Genomic DNA, 21,259 nt, shown 5'->3' on the forward strand with positions numbered 1-21,259 from the left:
CACGTTTACTGTATATTCTATGTAATTTTTGTTGTAATTGAATTTTTTATTAAAAAAAAAAGTTCATACAGGTTTTATGACGTACTCCATTTTGATGTAATAGAAAATAGAATTCACATGTTAAATTAAACAATATTATTATGTAATTGAAATTATTATAAATTATGTATATTTTGTAAAAAAATAATAAAAAACTTCATACATGTTTTATGTCCAGTGTCCGACAAATCCATTGCCCGGAGCCCGGGGGCTACCGAAATTTTTCATCGGGCTACTGAAATTTTCTAGCTGACGCCCGCGGGGCTACTATAAATCTATAAGAGCGGTAGCCCGTTTTATTGACAGACATACGTAGAATAAACACGCTGACCATGTGTTTCTACACTGTGTATTGCTTATAATCCGATAACAAAGTGCAATCAATTATCTTATCAGTCACCGATCACTTGCGGTAATGTCGTAAACAGTAACAGTGTATTTTAATCATCCAATCAGAATCAACATTTGTCGTCTGCTTATAATATAATGAGAGCCAGTTGGATTGTTGGCGCACATGATGCAACATCATTTCGCAGTTTGGAATACTTTGTTAACTGCAACAATGATTAATAGCGACGTTTTTGATGTCGTTAAATATCCAAGGACGCCGAACATTAAATAAATCAAAAAAATAGCGGATTCTTCAAAACGGTAATGAAACCGAAAATGAATATTAATAACAACGGTGTGAACGCAGTTAACACCTGTAAATTAGTTTGCATTGTCAATTAATAATTGGATTAATCGACTGTTTATCAATAATCTCATATATGCCCAATTTATATTTTTTAAACCAAATTATGGGTGGGTAATATAGACGATAAGAGTCATAAACACAAACGTTTGAAATTTTCTAAAGTGTCAAATGAATTTCGGCATATGGATCTATTTAAAGATATGATGAAATAAGCTCCCAATCAGGACCGTTCAATTGCAACATGCGTAAATCACCTGCAACGGTTTGCACGCATTGTGTACAGCTATTTAAGGTTACAAAATTCTACATTTAATAAATAAATTTCTTTGTCAAGATAAAAAGTGCGAAAAAATTGGCATGGGTGTATTTATTTGTAAATAAAATTTCGTAGCAGGTACAACATTGAGATCATTTAATTTCCATTAAAAGTTTCGTTGTGAATTTCAATTAAAGTACCGGGGTATCTCGCGAATTATTTGCCATTGACATTTCCTCTTAATAAAATATAATGTAAACACGCTGTATCGTTACCGTTACACTGTATCAGTTCCTTCATTATTGAAACCATTATTGTATTGTATACTGACTGCACACAAGTGTCGTAACATACGGATGCAATACGTAAATTCGGACAGCACTTAAAGTCGGACACGAGTAAATAAATGATTTAATACTCTTGATTTCTTGAAACTCTGTATTTGTTGTTAAAAAGGGCAATTGCATTGAGTAACACCATACGAGTCAATTGTATTGATCATCTAAACGCTTTATTTACGTTTTCAACTTAACGTGCTGTCCGAATTTAAGTACACATACATGTGCACATACATGTTATATCTACATGTAGTATATGATTTTCTTTGGTACATTTACATTTAAGTACACGGTGCCTGTACTGTAACATTAATTAACGATATTGACTGTGTACATCAGACTACTTGCTGTATTATTTATATGTATGTATACATATTATGTATATGTATATGAAGAAATAAAATAAAGATGAAAACCTGCCTCTTATCATTTTGTAGGAAAATTGTATGGGCTACCAAATATTTTTATTGGTAGCCCAGTGGGCTACCTGAAAAATAAGAAATTTGTCGGACACTGTATGTCGTATTCCATTTTCAATTAATTTAAATTATGTTTATTTAGTAATAAAGAAAATAAAAAGCTTCATACATGTTTTATGTAGTACTCTATTTTGATTAAATAATAAAATAGCATTCACATGTTAAACAATATTATTATGTTATTATGTTGTATTTTGTCAGTGTGACTGTATATCGTCTGTAAATGTTTGCTTGTAACTGTGTATTTTGTTATATAAATTGTGTGACCCCCCGCCCCCCAAGCTTACCCCAGGGGTTCCAGATTGTTAAATGTACACCTATTGTGTATGGTTTGACTTTTCAACGAATATTGACAAAAATACATAGTTTGTAAAAATAACCCTGGTATAGGTATTATATATTTAGTAAATTTATATTTAAACATAAACAACAAATAAAGAAAATAATAGTGCTGCAACAATACGCCAAAAACCGTATTGCAATATATTGTCAGTTCAAAAACCCGTATTGCAATATATCGCAATATATTGCTAACTTGTACCAAAATTATAACTTGCCAATTACCCGATAATCCCGTATATTCCAGTTTTAAAGCAAATTCTGGTAAATATTTACTTTAAATGTACTCAAGAATAACAAGAAACACAAACATTTGCAAATTTTCTTAAGTATCAAATACTTTTGGCATTTGTTACTATTTAAAGATGTGATGAAATAACGTCCAACCGGGGCGTTTTTTTCCACTGAACACGTGTAATTCACCTGACGTGATGTTCCCATTTTTATACAACACAAAATACACCCATACTTTCCATGCGACGTTCTACATGTCTGTATAATTTTCGCGCGCTTTTTATTGAGACAAAGGATAAAGCACTTTTTATTTGACGCTAGAATTTCTTATAGTCGCATAAGCATTAAAATTTGGAAGCGTATTTCCGAAATTCGGATTACAAATTTAATAATGCTCAATTCAGAATCGAACGAAACATTTACAGCTGTTCGCAATTAATTCAACGATAATCTGTTCAAAAGCATCGAACGAATGCTCCGATGTAACAACGCTACTCCGTAAAATACACTTTCAGAATGTTACTTTTAAGAAAAAAAAAATTTACAATGCTTTGTTTTGTTTACCTTGTTATCATTATTTCGGATGGCTTTTCTTGACGAAATGTGAATGAATTTTGTAAAATTTTCGTACCGGTATGATGAAAATCGTATCGCAATACAATATGCAGATTGCGTATTGCGATATATACCGATATACCGGTATATTGTTGCAGCACTAGAAAATAATAACTTCATTCCTGTTTTATGACTTATTCCATATTGATTTATGTGTACATATATGTTTGTAAACACAATTTGAAACCTTAAATAACGATGATTGCTTTAAGGCCTTTTTAGTTCATTTTTTGGCCTTTTTGGTACGCTTTGGGGCCTTTTTGGTAAGGCCTTTTTGGTATTCGGCCTTTCTAGACCTAAACCAGCATAATTATGGCTAAAGGTCTTAAAATAATTCTTTTTTTGGTGATAAGCCAGTGTATCAAATACTTCAGTAGCAAGCCAACCTAGGGAAATAAATCAGTTAGTCAAAATTTTATATAGATTTTAACACCATATGCATTAATTATTTGGGTACATTTATTCCTGGGTACGAATGTCAAAGAAGAATAGTTTAAATGGTTTATGGACGTTTCGTGCCACTACCAGTTCGTGCCACTGATATTTGTGTTGAAAAGAGGTAGACGTTTCGTCCCACTGATAATATATTGGCGGATAGGTGTGAATAATGCCGTATAGGTGTGAATGATATTGGGGTGTATATTAACTTTGAAAATTACAACAATGTTGACAATTATAATTAGTAAATAACAAAAAATAAAATGATTTATTCATTATGTTTAATAAATATAAAGCATAAAATGTTGTTATTTTTTTATGCATCATGTGTATGTGTTTGTAAAAATAAAATGATTTATTGTTAGTATAAAAACATTTGTGCATAGTTCGTTATGTTCATTATTTTTAATAAATTTAAAACGTGAAGAGCTGTTATTTTTTTTGCTTCATTTGTATGAACTATATACATTAATAATAAAATAACATGAACATGAGGATGTGTCTTTCATTGAAATCAGCGCGTGTACCGAAAATTGGTGAACGAGGGCCTCGCCACGGCATATTCGGCAAAGGGCGACAAGTTCCTCTTCTTGAGGAAACTGATGTCCTTACCGTATATGCCGTGCGAGCACATCGTTCCCGCCTTCGAACAGCTGAAGCTGCAGGCTGAAGAGGTCGGAGGTCCGATACTGAATGTGGTGATGTACATGCAACGGACGTGGATCCGGGGTTCGATGTGGACACCAGACAATTGGAGCGTATATCGCCAGACGGTTCGAACGAACAACGACGTTGAAGGTATTTTTTGCATATATAGCATAATTAAGCAATATATTATTTTCAATTGATAGTTATAATTTAAATATTATCATATAAAAACTAAAATATCATATTTTTAATTGATAGTTATAATTTAAATATTATTATATAAAATCTAATATAATTATATCATAGTTCACAACATATTTCTTTTTTCCAGGGTGGCATCGCAGAATCAACGGTCGAGCAGGGCGTCCCGACCTAGGGTTTTACGTGCTCGTCCTACTGTTGCGCCATTGTATATCTGATTTGTGTATGTATAGGATAGTATGCTGTTGTATTTTTGTTTATATATTTGTGTACTTTTGTAAATGTGTATTAAAACATTTTAAAATGTATGTATACATTCACTTCTGATTTTGTTAAAGGGGCCTTTTCACGTTTGGGTAAATTGACAAAATTAAAAAAAAGTTGTTTCAGATTCGCTAATTTTCGTTTTAGTTATGCTATTTGTTAGGAAACAGTAATACTATTATATGCATCTTTTGACGATTTAATAACCCGAAAATAACAAAGCATTGCAACGCGAAACGAATTAATAATTTGGAGAGTTCTGTTGTTGTCGTTATATTTTGTGAATCTACGATGATTGCTTATATAAAGTATAAAATACATCTGGCATTGTATCCGGAAGGATGGCCGAGTGGTTTAAGTGGCAGACTTTTTACTCCAGGAATCCAGGGGTCGGTGGTTCGAGCCCTGCTGAGGGTTACCTTTTTTTTATTTTTTTCATTTTATTCTTGATTTTTTACTGAAGCTTTTTATATCCAATGTTTAAATTTATCAATGTAAAGCATTTAATGACAAACTTTTAAACATGCCAAAATCTGTGAAAAGGCCCCTTTAATGTCAATTTATTGCAAATGTTTCAATATATTTATGTTATAAATCTAGATATTGGTAAAATGTATGTATGCATTAATTTCTGATATGGTTAATGTCAATGTATTGAAAATGTTTTGTGTAATTTTTGTTAATGTATTATATTAAGCATGTGAATTGACTCTTAAACAATCATGAAGTAAAACAATCTTGTTTTACCATTGAATAGATGAAACAATCAAAGGTGCGAAAGTTTCCTGTTATTATTCACACCTTCTATACGGTATTATTCACACCTATCCGCCTATATATTATCAGTGGGACGAAATGTCCAATGCCCTCCTACACAAATATCAGTGGCACGAACTGGTAGTGGCACGAAACGTCCAGCACCCGTTTAAATCGAGCGATGTGATGTAAAGCACATTTCACAATAACTAAACATAATAAAGGAGCTACTAATACACATAAGCAATCTCTTTGTAAGCAACGTTTACAATGTTTACCTGTTACTTTTTAGTTTTAACGATATTTTTGTCCAAGTTAATGCATTGAAATCACCCACTGACGCTTGTCAAAATTCTACCCAATCAGGTTTCATGTCAACACGAGAAAAAACTATGTCGTACAAAACTATGCCATATGGTAACATAGGTTACATTACACTATTGCTTTAAGAAATTTATGTACTGGAAGATGATTTTAAGGATGTATTTAAAACGAAAGAAAGACGATGAGCTAGATACATTTATTACTGGACATAATTTTTTAAAGAAAGCTTGGAAATAGTATTAAATTAAAATATAAAAAATGCTCGCATTTTGATGCATACATCAGCTGATGGATCGCGTTGTTGGTCTTTTCATGTATACATTTTTTATTTCACAATTTCGAGAATTTGTTACAGCCATAGTTTACAAACTATGGTTTAATTACAAACCTGTCCTTGCAAATTCGAATATCGCATTTGACCATGACATGTTTTTACTGTCATCTCTTTGAATGTCAAATACATATGAAGTTCCATACCCGCTTCCAGTGAACTCCATCTGCAATATGTGAACTTCGGAATGATTGAAATAAATGGTACATACTAATTTATTAGTTAAGTTATACATGGTCGAACGTTTGTCAACTTTTTGTAAGACTGAGACGTTAGATATTTAAAACCAACAAAAAGTGTGTCCGTATTGTCTATAGAGTATAAATTAAAGTTCATATCAATTTGTAAAAGCCTTACATACTATATCTGTTATATTTATTGTTTTTGCTTAATTAAGTGCAATACATAAAATTGTTATATCAATTCGTCTCAAGAGAAATAAGCTGATTATAATATTAAACGAAAAAGGAATGATACTAGGACATGCTAATAGCTCAATTGGTGATTGTCGGCTCGGGTACTACTTAAATGTACCCCGGGTACTCTTATGTATACTTACATGTTTCCGGGAATTTAAACACTAAATTGGTCGTTGTTGGCTTTTTTTTCAAATTAAATATATTCATTTTTATGTCAATATTTTGAACATGCCCTCTATATTATCGAAACTCATACTCAACAAAGAAAGTTTAGTCAAGTTTTGTTCAAAGAGAATTTTGTTTCGTATTCCGTAGCGCATTTGTAAACGACATCGGTATTGGGCGGGAATAAAACTCGGGTACATTCTACCAGTAAATTGGCCGAGTACGTTTTAGTATATTTTCCTTACCCAAGGTACATTTTAGTAACATCCGAGCCGGCAATGACCAATCAAGCCTTCATTTAATATATGTATATAGAAATGATGAATTTTTAGTTGTGAGTCGGCTAGATTTTGACGAGAATAAGCATAATTACGCTCGATTGGTCATTGTCAGCTCGGATACTACTTACATGTACCCTGGGTACTCTTTAGTATACTTACATGTACCCCGGATACGGAAAATATACTTAAACGTAACCGGGAATTTTAACGCTAAATCGGTCGTTGTCGGCTATTTTTTATAATTGATTATGTTAACATTTATGTCAATTTTTGTGTTAAATAGCCTCTTTATTATCGAAGCTCATACTCAAAAAGCATGTTGATGCAGTTTTTTGAAGAGAAGTTTGTTTAAGATTAACATTATCGTTTTACGGTAATCGATAGCGCGTTTAACGACATCGGATTTTGGGCGGGAATACAACTCGGGTAGTCTAATATCGACCGGGTACGTTTAAGTATATTTACCGTATCCGGGGTACATGTAAGTATAGTTAAGAGTACCCGGGGTACATGCAAGTAGTACCTGAGCCAACAATGACCAATCGAGCCATAATAACTTGTCAAAAATGATAATTTTATATTAATTAATTCAATTTATTATTTTGATTTATTGTAAAACTTAACAGTGTAACAGAGTGAGTAGTTTTTTAATTAAAAGTTCAATACAGAATGCTGATTTGTAACAGAATGAGAATTTCCTTCTTCGACTGAAATATTGGACAGGATTCATATGTAAACGTGTCTCATAGGCGAAGTATTTGCGATGAATGACATTGACAATAAAACACTTCTAAAGAATATTGATATATTTTTTAATTATTGATAGTCTTACAATATAGCAGTATAATTAAAGTTTTATTAGGATATTAAGAACTATTTATTTCGTTCCATATTTCAAAGTATGACTTATTTTTATCGAAAATTAGTCCAAATATTGTGCAAATAAAGTTAAAGTTGCATATTAATGTAATTTAGTTACGAAGTATATAACACACAAAATATTAACAGGAGTATCAGTGAAACTGATAGATTCTCTCAGATAATTGCTTTGTCAATTGATGGAAACGTGTGAGCCATTACCGGCACAGGTGGTTAGCGTGTGGCTATGATATTAATTAGTGAAAACATCATTTTGAATGATAAATAATCAAATTATAACGAAAAATTAAACTGTTTGAAAAAAAAAAATTCACTATCAAATATATAATTTTATATAACTCATTACCGGCACAGGTGGTAAGCGTGTGGCTATGATATTAATTAGTGAAAACATCATTTTGAATGATAAATAATGATAAATAATCAAATTATAACGAAAAATTAACTTTTTCGAAAAAAAATCACTATCAAATATATAATTTTATATAACAAGGCATTCAACTCAAAATCAACCGAAAACGGGCTGCATCGCTTTGAACAGCCATAAAAGTTGATTTTTCGTTATAATTTGATTATTTATCATTCAAAATGATGTTTTCACTAATTAATATCCAGGGTTCGCCAAAACTTGAAAAATCTGTCAGTCATTCGGACTGAAAGACTTGAAATTTTTGTCAGTCCGAATCAGTTTCTGTCAGTCCCACTGTCCGACTAAACTATAACGGCAAAACACAACAAAATAGAGTACCTTTTTGATGTTAATTGGTTTTGATCACATTAAAATACAATAAAAACATGTGCACAGTCGATATAATTAAACAATTATTATATTTATAATAAACCACATATAAACCAAAGGTATTCTTTTTAGACTTCTTTTTGTCAAACTGTTTTTTAGCCTGCACAGCTCTACAAATCCATGTTTTTGAAAAGTTAGGGTGACATCCAATCAAATTTGACTTAATTGCACACAGCCATTCACACTACTTTGGATGACTTCAATTTCTGTTTATTAGCCGATTTAACAAGTTCTTAAACAACACCTATTGTTAAAATATTTTCTCTTAGCTGAGGTGGTTGATTTCCAGGTTCAATTACATGAATGTCTTTCACACCTATTTCTTGATAGAAAGAACCATGATTATTACCACCATCCATTCTTGTTGCCTGAAATAACACAAAACATATTGCTACAAACTATCAACAACAAATCAAAACATAAATATCCTTATGTCCGAATTTTAAAATATCCGAAATATAGTACATCGGGTGAAAAATCTAATTTTGATTTTAGTAATTGTTGGTGTGTAAATTAAAATATATCCTTCCCAGAACAATATAATAATGAAACTATTTAACAGAAATGCTCATAAATGCCTGTTGAAACAAGTGTCCATGCGTTTTTTGTTGTGGAGAAATTAAATGGAACAAATAAAATGGCGGACGCACTCGGTTGCTTTTTTAACAAAGACCGTTGATTTTGAACTCGCATGTGATAGTCAATTCTAATCCAACTTTAAACATCAAAACATTAAAATCAAGGTAAGAAAAAAGGATTTTGACAGAAACACTTTGAGTGATCTTTTTGAAACCATTTTTCATCCGATTGTGTCGGTCAGTCGGACCGATTATCTTAAATCACTTGTCGGTCCTTAGAAAAATTTACCGGTCAGGACCGGCGGACCGACGGTTTTGGCGAACCCTGAATATCATAGCCACACAATAACCACCTGTGATTACCGGTACTCATGAAATGTCAACTTACCGGAATACCAGTAACATGGCAATATGCGCAAAGCCCCTTGTTATGACAGCCGCCTAATAAATAACATTAAAAATGGACATATTAGTATCAGAGATCTTGCAAATCAATACAAAAATGTAATACTTTTTGCAAAAGACTATTACCACTGTGAAAATGAATCATGACCGGAACGGCCGGGTAATATGCGCACCTTTTAAGGACATAATATATCAAGTTACATCAAATTAGGATCTTAACTTACTGAGATTTGGGGTACAAATGAAAAGCTCAAATTAACATTTGTCTAATTTAAGGCCTAAGGACAAAATGAAGATTTTTTCATGAGATCTCGCGCAAAAAAAAGATCATAAGAGCATGTCAAGGTTTTAATTGAATTGCAATAACTAACTGAAAAATCACTGAAGCGGTACGACCAAACAATATGCGCGTGGTCACCCTATTAAATAATACATATTAAGTATCGTCAAAGAACGGTTCACTATAATTTATAAGATCTTGCGCGTAAACATACAATATTTAAGAAAGTGTCATAATATTAATTATAGAGCAATACTTCCCTGAAAACATGTTTAACGGACGATCTGACAATATGGTTCATAATGTCTATCTTATGTGGATGCCTGTTTTAAGTTTCATCAAAATATACAAATACGGATACCGCATAAAAGTTTCATTTAATTCTTATCTACCCCACTGCGTGCGCATATCCAGCTGATCAGGCTGATGTATATACCGGTAACGTTTTAGCACGGACTCTAGTCAATATACGCTCCGTGTGTTTTAGTCAAAGTTGGATAATTTGTGTTAAAGATCTCAGACAAAGAGTAAGTCTTGGGAGGACCGAATTTCGGACGACCATCGAAAAGGATGAAATGAGTAACACGTAAATTCGTTACACGTTCTTCAACTCAATTACATCAAAAGTAGAATTCGGGCGGAAGAATGAACAATAGCGGCGACCATTTGTTCCTCTTTTGAAGAGCTTTAACCCATCGGATGCATTTTTAATAAGACTGTTTGAAAGCATATTCTGAATGTTAAGAGTGCATTTCTAAAAACGCAACAATTCAGGTTCAATAATATGTTGTTTAACTGCAACGTCCTTTTGCCGATGATTTATAAACGACCATGTGAATAAATCACACAACCGACGATTATAATTAGAAAGATTGTATAGCAAAAAGTTTTATTAATATTCATTGAATATTGATATAACCTTAATATAAATGCATTTGCAATGTTTCTGTAGTGTTTGGTAAACACATAAGAAGTTGCACCAAACTCATTAGAACTGACGGCAATACAAAAGGAGTTAGAAATTCGTGTAATTTCCAGGCTTATGTGAACTCCTGTCAACACAGTGGTAATTTTTAAGTACCGCGTTCACATGATGATCACACGTTAAACGCTGAACAGCTATTTCCTAACGAATGTGGTAGTTTAACCAATTGTATGCGGGCGGTTTTCTGTGCACTGGTTTATTCCCATAACCCAGGTATTTTTTCATGCGGATATATTCGTTTGTTTATCCTCATCAATACGAAAAAACAAACCAAAAATGGCGAGTCCAAGAAACATTCGTACAACTATTTGTGTGATATTTATTGGAGTGTTATGCTTACAAGGACAAATTAATTTATCAGAAGGTTTGTTTTGTTTAAGGCATATTTTTGTTCCGTTAAACTGAAACGAACATCGTTTAAATGTATATAAATAGGTTTAATTTTACAGCTAAAAAATTGACACACCTGAGTGGTTTCACGTAAATATTTAATGACATGTATATTTTTAGTTTATATAACCCATGTTGCATAGAAGAATCTGGAAATAGGTGACATGCAAAAATAACAATTAATCCATAAGAAGGTGTTCTTTGTAATTTTAATCATTATGTGTGCCTTTTTTACTGAAAATAAAACAGTGAAATTGTTAAAAATTATAGAACCTCACGTTTTAATCACGAACACCTCAAGTTACCCCAAGATCTGGCTACTATAGACTAAAATGTCACTCTTTATATATTGCTGACTTTGCATGACACAAAGTTATGGGTAAACACCAGAGCAAAGTCAACCAGAGTTTGAAAGTTAACCAACAGTGTTTTAAATGCAGAACTAACTTAAATAGACTGCATAATTGGATTTATAATTTTTACACATACACGCTTATATAGCTTACTTTTGACAAAATACTGTATTAAAGCACATCAGTGTCATTTGATGTTTTGCCTGTTATCCTTGGAATTTAACCCACTTGATGCATGTCTCATTAAAACACAATACTTTAATCAGGGCTTTTCTCTTTTTGTGACAATGGCTGTTTTTTGTGAATCAAATTTTCACAATTTCAATAGTTTGCGACTCACATTTTCACAATTTCAAGAGTCTATTGATCATTATAATTACAAACAGTGCCTTAAGTTATCATTTTACTTCGAGTAATGTGTTGGCATATGTTACCCAAGTCCTTTAAGGATGTCAATTATATCAAATCTTTATATTTAAATAAAAAAAATCATGTACCAGAATTCACTTGACTGTAAATGGTGACATTTGTTTCCATTAAATTGTTTAACCATACATGCCATAATTTTTCAGACCAATTCCGGGACATTGAGTTAAATTGTCCGGGACTTTTGCCGATTTTCCGGGACATGTTTAAAATGTAGCGATATTTATAGACATATGCATTTTTGGTACGCTTTTTTTGTTTCGCATCGTTAATTGCAAAAGTTCGAAAGCCTATCCGAAATACACTTATCTATTAACGTCAAATTAAACATTACTACTTCCGTTACTAGATACAAGCCACGTGTTTTCAGTGTAAGCGTTCTAAACATAGATGGTGACGTCACTGCATCAGTCGTCCACTTGTCTTGAAATTTACATACGCGTTTCACTTTTTTGCTGCTGGGACAAGTGGACACATCTGCTGGGCATTTTGACATGGCGAACGCAATTCAAATTCACTTATTATTTTTAACGTTATGTTTACTGGGGGTTTAGAACAATACAATAATAAACCTAGTGAGGATGACGTTTTAATATGCTTACATTTTTTACTCAACTTCTTTGTCGGTTAAACGTGCGAACATAAACTGCTTTTAATTTTTTACTCAGCGATGTTGGACTTCAGATGTGTGAACAACTATCCTTTGCCCTTACGCAGCGGGAAATAATGACGTAGTAGATTAAAGTCAATTAACAACCACATTAAACAATGCCGCCTTTTCGGTTTGACCGCGAACGTGAGACAATCGATATGATAACAGGACCCCTGTTAATTGATCGATTTTGACACGTAGCGTAGTCTGCCTATTCGGGTAGGCATTGTCATGGAGACGCTGCAGATATACACAGATTCGAGGTGCAGTTAAGCCTAAGATAAGGTACATGTATATATGGATTTTGTAAATTCCGGGACATTTGACAGATTTCCGGGACAGCGGGACAAATTCTTCATTTCCGGGACTGTCCCGGACAATCCGGGACGTATGGCATGTATGGTTTAACACATTTATTGTCAAGTTCGGCAGAAATTTATCAAAATACAATAGCATGCGGATTATTCTAAGCATGCATTATGGATTAAAATGAAAGATTGCTTTTAGGTGTCTCCACAAGCTAAATTGTCCTGACAATCTTGACATGTCCCAATTAGGGCCAGAAAAATTATGGCATGTATGAAATGTAAAAACACATACTTTTAATATAGATATACAATTTTTTTGACTGTTTAATGTATGTGTAAAGTATCATTTTGGCTATCGATGGTTTCTACTTTTGTTATAATGGGATTGGGAAGCAAAATGCTTGTGGTTTTTACATTGATCACAATATGTCTTCCATGCCCAAGCAAGCTGTTGTAGCATAAGTTGACAGTTCTAATGAATTAAAGGCTTCTCCTTAAAAAGCATTCATTAAGAAGCTTGGAACATGAACTTTACAGAGCATGTGAATTTATTTTTCTCTTAGTGTGCATAAGTGATTTTTTTTTACAGAAAATACTCTTTTTTTGTTTCTTTGACTTCTATGGATTCTTCTCATTATAAACAGAATTGTGTTATATATACATGTAGATAGAAGTGCCTTACAATACTGCACTGTATTACCAGTATACAGATTGACAAATTTAAGACTTGAAAGAATAAAAAATCAGAGCTCTAGAAAACAGTTTTACCTATTTTATAAAAAAAAAATTGTTAATCCATTCAACATTTATGTAAGCTATAATAAATGGTTTTCTACCCCCAAAAATTGTTTTTGCATAGTTAATTAAATTTACTTGTTACGGAAATGAATATACCGTTAGACAAAGAGAATTTTTATTTACAGCTGTACACTGCTATTAAAACAACATTAATTCAAATTAATTGCTATTTCAGACTTTACCAGCCCAATTATTTTGCTTCTTTATTTAACTAAATTTAAGGTTGTAACTTGTTATATCAAATTTAGAATTAAAATTCTCCCTATTTTAAATTTAAATTTTGGTTCCAACAAGATTTCTCACACATTATCATCAGTGTTTAAATCTAAGTGGCACATGGGCATTCATCACAAGTAAGGGTTTTGTAGCCTTCTATTGTGGTCTGGCTGACCAAACCAGTGCTATCGGCAAATAATTTAATAATCACGTTAACAGATATACCATCAGGGGTGTGATTTTTCTGCGGATCCGTGGATTTCCGCGGATCGGGTTGTCCCGGGGGTCTTTCCTGAGATTCGCGTGAATTCGTTAAAAAAATGTTGGGGAGAGAGGGTACCACCGATTCCGTATTTCATAAGCGGCCCGAAATATCCGTGGCTTGTGAAATCTCTCCGCATTTTACACTGGTAGATTCTGCCATTCTGCCTAAGCATTTTTAAAACGAGCGATATAATTGGCTTTCCCAATCTTCTAATTAAAATCGGTTTCTTAAAAAGTGTTTGGTATTTCTAAGCTGATTCGTAAAGCAAATGGCGCCGTTGTGAAGCGAAAATTAAGATTATTGAAATAACAAATAGCAATCGAATTAACGACTGACATCATATAGTTTGATAGGAATAATGAAATGTGTTTGTCAACGAAAAAGACTACGTTTAAGATACAAGCAACACATATTTTGTTTAGAAATGTGCATAGTGAATTTGTGTCACAGAAACCAGTGTTAGCAAAATGGAGTTCAGTCTACTTGCGAAGTAAAACAATTTAGAACAGTATCGTTCGAACATAGAAATAGACAAACATGATTTTATTTATATGTTAGTGGATCTGTGTATAATCAGATTCATATGCATATTCTGCTTTATTAGTCCCCTACCGGTTTCACCGGAGGGGACTTATGGTTTTGTATCCGTCAGTCCGTCACGCTTTTCTGGATCCTGCGATAACTTTACAAGTTCTTAATATTTTTTCATGAAACTTGAAACATGGATAGATGGCAATATGGACATTATGCACGTCATTTAATTTTGTTCCTACGTCACAAATTCTGGTTGCTATGGCAACAAATAGACTACAAATAATGCTAAAAATGGTGGTTTTCTGGATCTTGCGATAACTTCAAAAGTTCTTAATATTTTTTCATGAAACTTGGAACATGGATAGATGGCAATATGGAAATTATGCACGTCATTTCATTTTGTTCCTACGTCTAAAATTATGGTTGCTATGGCAACAAATAGACTAGAAATACTGCTGAAAATGGTGTTTTTCTGGATCCTGCGATAACTTCAAAAGTTCTTAATATTTTTTCAATAAACTTGGAACATGGATAGATGGCAATATGGACATTATGCACGTCATTTCATTTTGTACATACGTCAAAAAATCTGGTTGCTATGGCAACAAATAAAAAAAAATTCTGACAATGGTGGAATTTCTGACAATGGTGGAGCCAGTAGGGGACTTTTATGGCTTGGCAATAGTCTTGTTATGTTTGTCAGGATGTTCAGTTTACTGAAATAGCATTGGACTGAAGATGTGAAATGAAAGATATTGAAAGGTAAACAAATTAAATATATTAATTTAACTCAGTTTAATACATAATTAACACAAGAAGAACACTCAAGTGTGTTTGTTTATATTTAGTCCATTTACTTTAATTCAATACATTGAAAAACTGCTGCTATTGATCACAATAAATACTGTTTACTTTGCATCCTCAGTATGTTAAATGTGAAGTTTAAAAGGTTTTTTATAAAGAAATATTGTTATGACTCATAATGAAGTTCAAGAAGTTATTTATTTTAAGGTTTGTCATTGCATTATACGCGCCATTCGCGTAGTCAAAATCAGTCGACAGAATTTTCCTCCCCTCTGACTGCCTCAATCACACCCCTGACCATGGTATGCAGTGCGAAGTGTTTATTTATTTATTTATTTTAGTTATTAAATATTTATATGGCTGATTTGGATTATTGTTAACAGTTTATGAAGCTTTATTGATTAAAAATACCTGCATAATTGTTAATTATTGAAGTTGGAGTATCAATAGCATGATATGAGCCCTGAAAATGGAATTTGACCCTTCAAACTGTAAGGCACATCGTCATGTGACTTTTGGTTTTCGACATTTATTTAATCCACTATATTATTGTGACATAAACGTCGGCACTGGGATTAAAAAAACTTTTCAAATGTTTTCTGTCTATCCCCATTAAAACTTTGTCAAAACAGTTCAATAAATACAGGGAATAATCTAGAATTTACTATCTATGGGCCCCTGAATTCGCAGATTTTAGACCAATGAGTCCCAGGCCAAAATTAATGAGTCCACCTTGAAAAAGAATGGGTCCCAAATTTTGAAAGATACCAAGTAGTGAAGAAAATGAGTCTTAATCACACTAGCTCAATAACTATATTTTGCATTAAACTTACTTGTAATAATCTCAAAAACATGTTGAAACCAAAAAAAGCAAATTCAGGGTTATCACTATCTTGTTTGCCTTCACATAGGCTATAACATTATCTGTTACATGAATGTAGCCTGTTACAACATTTCAACTTGATTCAAATCGATGAAAATATTATAGTAAACATCCGAATTGCGAGCTTGATAATATTATTGTTAACGTCCGAATTGCGAGCCCTTGACCTACCGTCATTAAAGTTTAGAGTTGTTTGTTTTGGATTTAGCTTCAACACCTTATTTTTGAGGCATTTTTTCTGTATTATTTATGACTAAGTTACAAAAAGTTAAAGCAGGTTTTCATCAGGGGACTATAGAAAATATCACAACACACTATCGTGATTCATGTATGCGTTAACGGATTGGTTTCAGCAATGCGTCCGAGTGGACGCACATATTTCAAAACTATGCGTCTATTTCGATATTTGTGCGTCATAGACGCGGGACGCGCATGTAGATTATTCCCTGTAAATAGCACACGCTAAAATCAGTTTTTCTCCTTATGTGCTTTACACAGTTTTTATACTGGGGGTAATTTATTCATTTGTGGATTGTCAAATCCATTTGCATCCGTGTAGTTGCATGAACTAGACATTTAAAGATGATATATTGCACATCTTCACAAGAAGGCTGATATTTCATGTCTTTGCACTAATTGTTATAACATGAATATCACCATTCGTACCATGAGAGCGCCCAATATTTTAGTGCCTTGGTTGCGCAACAATACCATATTGGACTATCCGAGTTTAACCAAACATTTCCAATAAAGTCAACTAATTGAAAAATCAATAAAATCAACATGATGTTAAAACAAGGTCTTTTACTGATCTGAATTAACGTTGTTACAAAATATGTTCGGCATATGCAATGTGCTTTAAAAACATGTTAAGTATTTTCCTATGGACTTTTTTCTCAAGAAATAATGTTAACATAAATTTTTTGATGGCTGTCACTATTTTGTCGACTGAATGTTGTAATGTATTAGCAAACGTGAATAATGCAATTAATTAAAAAATGTAATAAGTATATTATAAATAAATTATTAAACAATAATGTGTAGAATGCTATGATATATTTGGACTAGCACACAACTGACATACTGACATTGTACTCCCCTATCATGTTCATAATCATTAAAGGGATAATAGTTGTGTACTATTCACTAGGTTGGTGCTTAGAAAAAAAAGTCAAATTTCAGCATTTCTATGGCGACCGTCATTTTAACCTTATTTGCTCTACATATGGGTGTACCTGACGCTTTGTGTGTGAGACTAACAAAGAATGAAAAACATAATAATTATAAGCATAAATGTATTGGTATCAACAAATATGTATTTAACCCTTTACCACTTAGATACATATTTTGACACATTTGTAGTTCCTTAGAAAGTAAATTTAATTAAATACCTTTCTTACTAAATTCAAGTTTGAAAGGCTTCATTTTCAACCCTAAGATACTGATAAGCAGCAAACAGCATAAAACCTGAACAGACTGCCAGTTACTCGCAGGCTGTTCTGGTTTATGCTGTTTGCACATAGCCATTTTCACTTAGCTTCTAAGTGGGAAAGGGTTAATTATCAATCAAACCACATTTAAATAAAATATTTTTCACCTGAAATTTAATGCTTCATTTCATTTATTTTTATTTCATTTTTATTCATTTTAAGGTATTTCCAAGTATTAACAATAACTGTATGCCAGAGCCTTCTCCATGTTTGTTTTCAGACGCTCGGTCTAACCTTTAATGGTGTTGGTTTTGGGATGGGGAACTCTTATCAGCCCCATTTTACCAATATTTGTTATTGTACTTGTCACACAACGTAGTCTAATGGTTTTTGGGTCTTTAAAAATACACATGTACATATACTGCAATGTATTATAGTCTTAAACTGACGTATTTTTTTGATAATTTCAATGGACCAATATTTTCTTATTGTGTGCATTAATTCCAATCTAAATTGTTTATTGTAAAATGCTACTTAAATGTACCGAGATGCACGTCTATATTTAGTTACAGCACATGGTTTGTTGCAACGCGCACGCTTTTCATGCGTGGAACTTTGACAGATTACAGCAACAATTTGCCCGCTTAAAACACGGGTTTACATAGCGTGCAAGTGTAGTGAATGACATAAATTGTAGATGCGCTAATGTGATCATGTGGCTGTAGAAATATGGTGTAAATTAGTTCTATAGACCGTTCCATAATCGATAAATTGACCGCCGCCATATTGTCAGACACGTGACTGTCCGCCATTACACTGCTGCTAACTTGTGCGAGTCTGCGATTCCAAAAGCCAAAGACGTAGAGAATACCCGCTTCACCGTTGTCGGATAAATAAATTACTTAATGAATTAATGTGAGGCGATTATCACATTTTTGTTGTTTAAATGATTGTTTGAAGTTGAGATTGATTGTTACAAATAAAATGTTTAAAATGCTTTCGTATATTTGTTTTTTTTATATCTGTAATCAAGTGGTAATCATCGGCGAAAATTTGCCGGTTCAGTCGCTCATACTATGTCTTTGATTAGACTTGTTACTTTTAACGTTTCACAAACAATTCACGCATGTATTGTTGTGTTGATTTTAATAGCCGCAACATCAAGCAGATTATATTTTAATTAATACTTATAAAAGATTCTCGCGCAATTAATTACCGCTAATTGTTTGTAATTGGTCTCATTTGGTAAAAATCTACATTCCAAAATCATAACATATTATATTAAGTATGATATTTTTGATACGCCTTCCATTATTTTTCTTGTTCTAACTGATATTAGAGATAAAAAATTTTGGTTTGGATTTATATTTAATTTTTTTAGATGGAATTTTGTCACGTTAAAAAACAAGCTTTTTATCATGAGAGAGTGATATTGATCTTGACGATCTTTTATGTGATTACACGGAAGATGAAGAGAATGTGATCTATGTGATATATCTATATTTTCATCTTTGAATCATTTAACAGCTATAAAGCTAAAAATACTAAAAAATGTATTTTATAGGTCTTTAAAGTAACGCATAACATATGGATAACGACACCAAATGTTTAGTCAATTAATCCACACAAAAAAACCTCCGAAAAAAAACACCTAAATAATATTTCAAAAATATATTATTAAGCGCCAAACGAATTTATTAATACATTTATTTGCAACTTTAAAAACGCGGCATAAGCATCAAATTAAAGATTTTCTGAAGACTGAAAGGCCGACAATTTGACACAACAAAGAGCTCTATGCATAAGTCGTAATATTTTTTTGCAGAAAAGCTTCAATAAATTACAATAGTAATACATCCTATTATAAAAATATAATTATCAATGGCATGAGTACGCTAGTGTGATAAATAAATGAGTGTTAGAAAGTGTAAGGAGTGCTTTGAAAATAAACATACTACAAAGCCATATTAAAAGCAAAGGACATGTCAGTATTTACATGTAATTTTAATTTGATGGGTTTTGTACAAAGAATGACGCTATTGAGGAATATTAACATACAACTGAAACAAGAAATATCTTTAAAAAAGATATACGGCGTTGATTGTGGTCGATGTTTATGAACGATCAAAAGTTATCTCTATGAGATAAAAAGTAGCGGATGCCTTTTTTCTGCGCAGTTGTTAGCTACATCATAAGCAAATCAATTACGGGGTGTTGCGCCAGATTTCGTGGCTTATTTTGCTTTATGTGATATTATTACTCAGATATCTATATTTACAGAATAGAAAAACACAAGAAACATGAAAATAAACGAGTGCATATAGGTCAGCCGGCAATACTCGAATCTTATTTAATTGCATAATTATAGTATAGCGAATTATTGTGGTCATGCTTAATAAACTGGTCTAAATGGATAAATATTTCTAATTAATTTTATCAAAATTGGTCCTTATCATGCAAATTTTGAAACCATATTAAAAATCGATGATTGACATACCACAATAATATCGCCGAATATCTTTATTTAGTATCTTTCTGATCAAAACAGACTTCAAGTGCACAAAGTTTACGAGACGGCGTTTATATAAAGATTTCTGCAACTGACCGCAAACTGACCTTGATACCTTGCGGATTGGAATGCAATGCATTACAGTCACTACGTTATTGTCAGTAAGACACAATGATCGCAACCCCTTTTGCGAACTCCGGTGATGAACTGTATATAAACTCTGACTTTCACAAAATGACCGCGTATTTACCCGAAACCTCGCGGGTTGAAATGCAATGCAAGTAAGTACTAAATATGACAACATAGCCTTTAGTTAAACGCTTTTGCGCTGGTAATTCTCTGAAAATAAAAGGTGAACGCACAAACTGTATTTATGTCGAAAATTGATTGTAAAACTGTTCTATCTATTGGGCCTTTTCATTAGAGATAAAATTGTTTCATGCAGTAAAACAGTGTTACAAAGACGCGGATATGTTTCCAATGTTCTGGTGTTATACTCAAATCAGCCAATGGAATAAATGAAGTGTATTCATTCGTACCTAGCCGCGGGAAATTTTATTTGAGTATTATTGGACACTTACAAAGGTCAAGTCAGGGTGAAAAGCTGGCTTATTCAGCTTACGCCGAAAAACACAACTTCATATGATGCAAATTGAACTGTGTACTCATGTATATTAAAAACTCGTTACTAGTGAGTATGAGTGACACATATCTAACATTTTAACACACATATATTTATATACATATATATTTTTAAAAATATTTTTTATCTCTGTTTGGTGTCAAATGTAATTTCTTGTTTTTATGATATCGTTCGTGCATTGCCGTAACATCAAATCTTCATACGGAATGACGTAGTTTTAATTAACCGATACCTGCTAAATACGTTAAATGTTTTATTTTTATTTTTTGTAAATACTTTATTTTTTCATAAATTAAAC

At 32.5% G+C, this 21,259-nt stretch overlaps 2 protein-coding genes across 48 annotated transcripts in view; one reads left to right on the forward strand and one right to left on the reverse strand.

Annotated features, from left to right (window-relative positions):
* The window catches only part of LOC127861990 (uncharacterized), a 96,749-nt gene extending 91,054 nt beyond the window's left edge, over positions 1 to 5,695 (reverse strand). For both annotated transcript variants that reach the window (XM_052400826.1, XM_052400825.1), the window contains exon 1: positions 5,583 to 5,695. The gene's annotated coding sequence lies outside the window, so the exon portion shown is untranslated. The remainder of the gene's footprint in view (positions 1 to 5,582) is intronic.
* Positions 5,696 to 10,981: 5,286 nt separating this feature from the next.
* The window catches only part of LOC127862458 (plexin domain-containing protein 1-like), a 146,966-nt gene continuing 136,688 nt past the window's right edge, over positions 10,982 to 21,259 (forward strand). For all 46 annotated transcript variants that reach the window (XM_052401573.1, XM_052401579.1, XM_052401583.1 and 43 more), the window contains exon 1: positions 10,982 to 11,114. In XM_052401573.1, the coding sequence (XP_052257533.1) occupies positions 11,027 to 11,114 (88 nt within the window). In that variant the 5' untranslated portion in view covers positions 10,982 to 11,026. The remainder of the gene's footprint in view (positions 11,115 to 21,259) is intronic.

The sequence above is a fragment of the Dreissena polymorpha genome, chromosome 16 (assembly GCF_020536995.1).
Source record: "Dreissena polymorpha isolate Duluth1 chromosome 16, UMN_Dpol_1.0, whole genome shotgun sequence".
Classification (NCBI taxonomy): Eukaryota; Metazoa; Mollusca; class Bivalvia; order Myida; family Dreissenidae; genus Dreissena; species Dreissena polymorpha.